The sequence below is a fragment of the Vigna angularis genome, chromosome 9 (genome assembly GCF_016808095.1).
Source record: "Vigna angularis cultivar LongXiaoDou No.4 chromosome 9, ASM1680809v1, whole genome shotgun sequence".
NCBI classification, from domain to species: domain Eukaryota; kingdom Viridiplantae; phylum Streptophyta; class Magnoliopsida; order Fabales; family Fabaceae; genus Vigna; species Vigna angularis.
Window position 1 is genome coordinate 31273953 of NC_068978.1, and position 3141 is coordinate 31277093.

At 35.6% G+C, this 3141-nt stretch overlaps 1 protein-coding gene across 1 annotated transcript; it reads left to right on the forward strand.

The window, feature by feature from the left end:
• Window positions 1-302: 302 nt before the first annotated feature.
• On the forward strand, window positions 303-2073 carry LOC108346257 (hydroquinone glucosyltransferase). Its single transcript, XM_017585285.1, has one exon. It carries the CDS (start codon window positions 421-423, stop codon window positions 1879-1881), a length of 1461 nt encoding a protein of 486 aa, XP_017440774.1. The 5' UTR covers window positions 303-420; the 3' UTR covers window positions 1882-2073.
• The last annotated feature ends 1068 nt before the right edge of the window (window positions 2074-3141 follow it).

Here is a 3141-nt window from a genome sequence, read left to right on the forward strand (position 1 = left end):
AAATATGAAAAAACTAATCTTTTTACAGAAAATAAAACATAACCATTAAATTTTTTAATAAAAAATATATAAATATGAAAAATAATACTTTCACACGGCAATTTTTTTAGATTTATTTTTCATTACTTTTCCTTACTTTTTTTTTTTTTACTTTTTCTTTCTTTATCGACCTGCCGCTTTCAGTGAGAATTGTCAACACACTGATTTCAGAGAGATTTCTGATACAGTATCTACACGTGTTTAAATAATAGCATAATAATGAATTATAAAAGCAACCAACCACCCCTCATGAAATCAAACAATCTACAAAGTCATACGTTAATTTCTGTTGTTGCCTCCATTGTCATCTTCTTCTGTCTCTGTCTCTGTTCCTCAAAACCTCTTTCTCTGTTTTTTCCACCTTCTCCCCAAGCTCTTCCCATGGAGTCATCACCAAGAACAACAACCCACATAGCCCTTGTCTCAGTCCCTGCTTTCAGCCACCAAGTTTCAATCCTCGAGTTCGCAAAACGACTCCTCCATCTCCACGCCGACACCTTCCACGTTACATGCATCATTCCCACACTCTCTTCTTCACCTTCAAAGCACTCCATCTTCTTCGATTCCCTCCCTCACAACATTCACTGCATCTTCCTCCCCTCCGTCAACTTCCATGACCTAAACAACAATGGCGTCTCCGTCGAAGTCCAGACTCAGCTCTCCGCCTCTCGAGCCATGTCCTCCGTCAGAGAAACCCTAGTTTCACTCTCCAAAACCACCGATATTTCTGCTCTCGTTGCCGATGCCATGGCCCCGGAGGCTCTGGAGTTTGGTAAGGAACTCCACATCTTGTCCTACATATACTTCCCTTGCTCCACCATGGTGCTGTCCGTTTGCTTTCATTCTCAAAACCTCGACGAAGAGGTTTCGTGTGAGTACAAGGATCACCCAGGTTTGATACACCTTCCTGGTTGCATCCCTATCTCTGGCAGAGATCTTCCTGACAGCATGCAAGATAGAGGAAGTTTGGCATACAAGCTTTTCCTTCAACGATGCCAAAGATACCTTAATGGTCATGATGGTATATTGGTGAACAGCTTCATGGAATTTGAAGAAGAAGCAACAAAAGCAATATCACAACATGGTAATGGTGGTGATTACCCTCCTGTGTATTCAGTTGGCCCCATCACACAAAGTGGTCCAAGTGGTTCAAAAAGTAGGTGTGAGTGTTTATTGTGGTTGGATAAACAAGAACCTAATTCAGTTCTTTACGTGTCTTTTGGGAGTGGTGGCACACTTTCCCAAGAGCAGATCGATGAACTAGCATTAGGGTTGGAGCTGAGTAAGCAGAAGTTTCTGTGGGTCAATCTGAGAGCACCAAATGATAGGGCAAGTGCTACTTATTTCAGTGAGGGGGGTTTAGTGGATGATGATCCTTTGCATTTTTTGCCAAAGGGGTTCCTAGAGAGAACCAAGGAGCAGGGTTTGGTCATGTGTGGGTGGGCCCCACAAGTGGAAGTGCTTGGACACAGGTCAATCGGTGCATTTTTGAGTCATTGTGGTTGGAACTCAGTTTTGGAGAGTGTTGTGCATGGAGTGCCAATGATAGCATGGCCTTTGTTTGCTGAACAAAGAAGCAATGCAGCTTTGGTGAGTGATGGATTGAAAGTTGCTTTGAGGCCAAAGATGAAGAACCCTAGTGGGATCAATGGTGTGGTGGTGAAGGAGGAGATTGTTAAGCTCATAAAGGGTGTGATGGAGGGTTTGGAGGGTGAAGAAATCCGTAGGAAAGTGAAGGAACTGAAGAAGCTTGCTAACTGCGCAATGATGGGAGATGGGTCCTCTACAAGGACTATAGCAAATTTGGCAAACAAGTGGAAACGTTTGGGAAAATCACTGTAGAAGAATAAACGTGGAGGAAATCACCTGAGAAAGTAGTTCTACCTGTTTTTTGTTTTATTATTCCATGTTAATCATTGAGGTTTGTTTGATTGGGTTGAGTTTATGCATTATTTTGAGTACTGCTTTTGGAGAGATTAGATGAAATCAAATAAAACATGATACTATATATCATATAAAGTTCTATTCATTTCATCTAATTTTTATGACATATTCAACTGTTGTTTAATATAGCTTTTGTCATAGTAATGTTTACTTCACCATTGATAAACCATTTATCCAACCCTTTTTTTTTTGTGAAAATAATAAAAGTTACTCATAGTTTTTACATTACAATATCATTTAATACTATTTATAAAATATCACATTTCTTAATAAAGACATATAAGGAAGATGATACAATAATATAAGTTACTCAATTAATGAACAAATTAAAATATAATGATCCAATTAAAAAATATAAAAACTTTAGTACTTTAACAGGTCAAAAAGTTTAATAGAAATTCAATTAAAAATATCTAAATTTACTATAAACTTCAAACTTGATCATATGCCTTTTTAAAATATGAAAAATTAAAATTAGAATTAAGCCTAATGTTAAAATTATTTTATTATCAATAAATTTACTTTTTCGGTTCATCTACCAAACTTTAAATACTAATCATCACATTGAATCGTTTTGTGCAAACTGAAGTTCAACTTTAAATAAATTATATTAAACGTAAAAGTATAAGAAATTATTTAACAATTAGAATCTTAAACCATATTGAATATTATTTTTTTGACTTTGTGGATATCGAATTTTGTATCAAGATAATAGTAATAAAAAAGTATTACATTAATTAATTGCTTCCATGAGATACAATTAAATGCTTCTACGAAATACAATTAAATGTATCACGTGACTAGGAAAGAAGAGGACCACATGAATTGAACCTAAAGGACTTTGTCAACGACGATTTTAATGTCAGAGGTTGAGTTGCAAAGTTCGAAAAATTACTCATTAATGGGAATGGAACATGGAGATAACGAAAGCATCAATTTACACTTCTTTTGAAAAATTATGTTAATTTCTTACCCTTGGTTCTAAAATTTTATTACTCATATTTCATAAAAACAAAAAGTGTCACACTAGTTTAACACAGGTAAATTTTTATAGGAAAACATGAGCATAATCCTGAGTTTTATTTGAGTTTTCTAATCACGATTCAAACTCTTACTATTTTTTTGAAACTAAATAAAAGAAATGGAACGAACCAATAG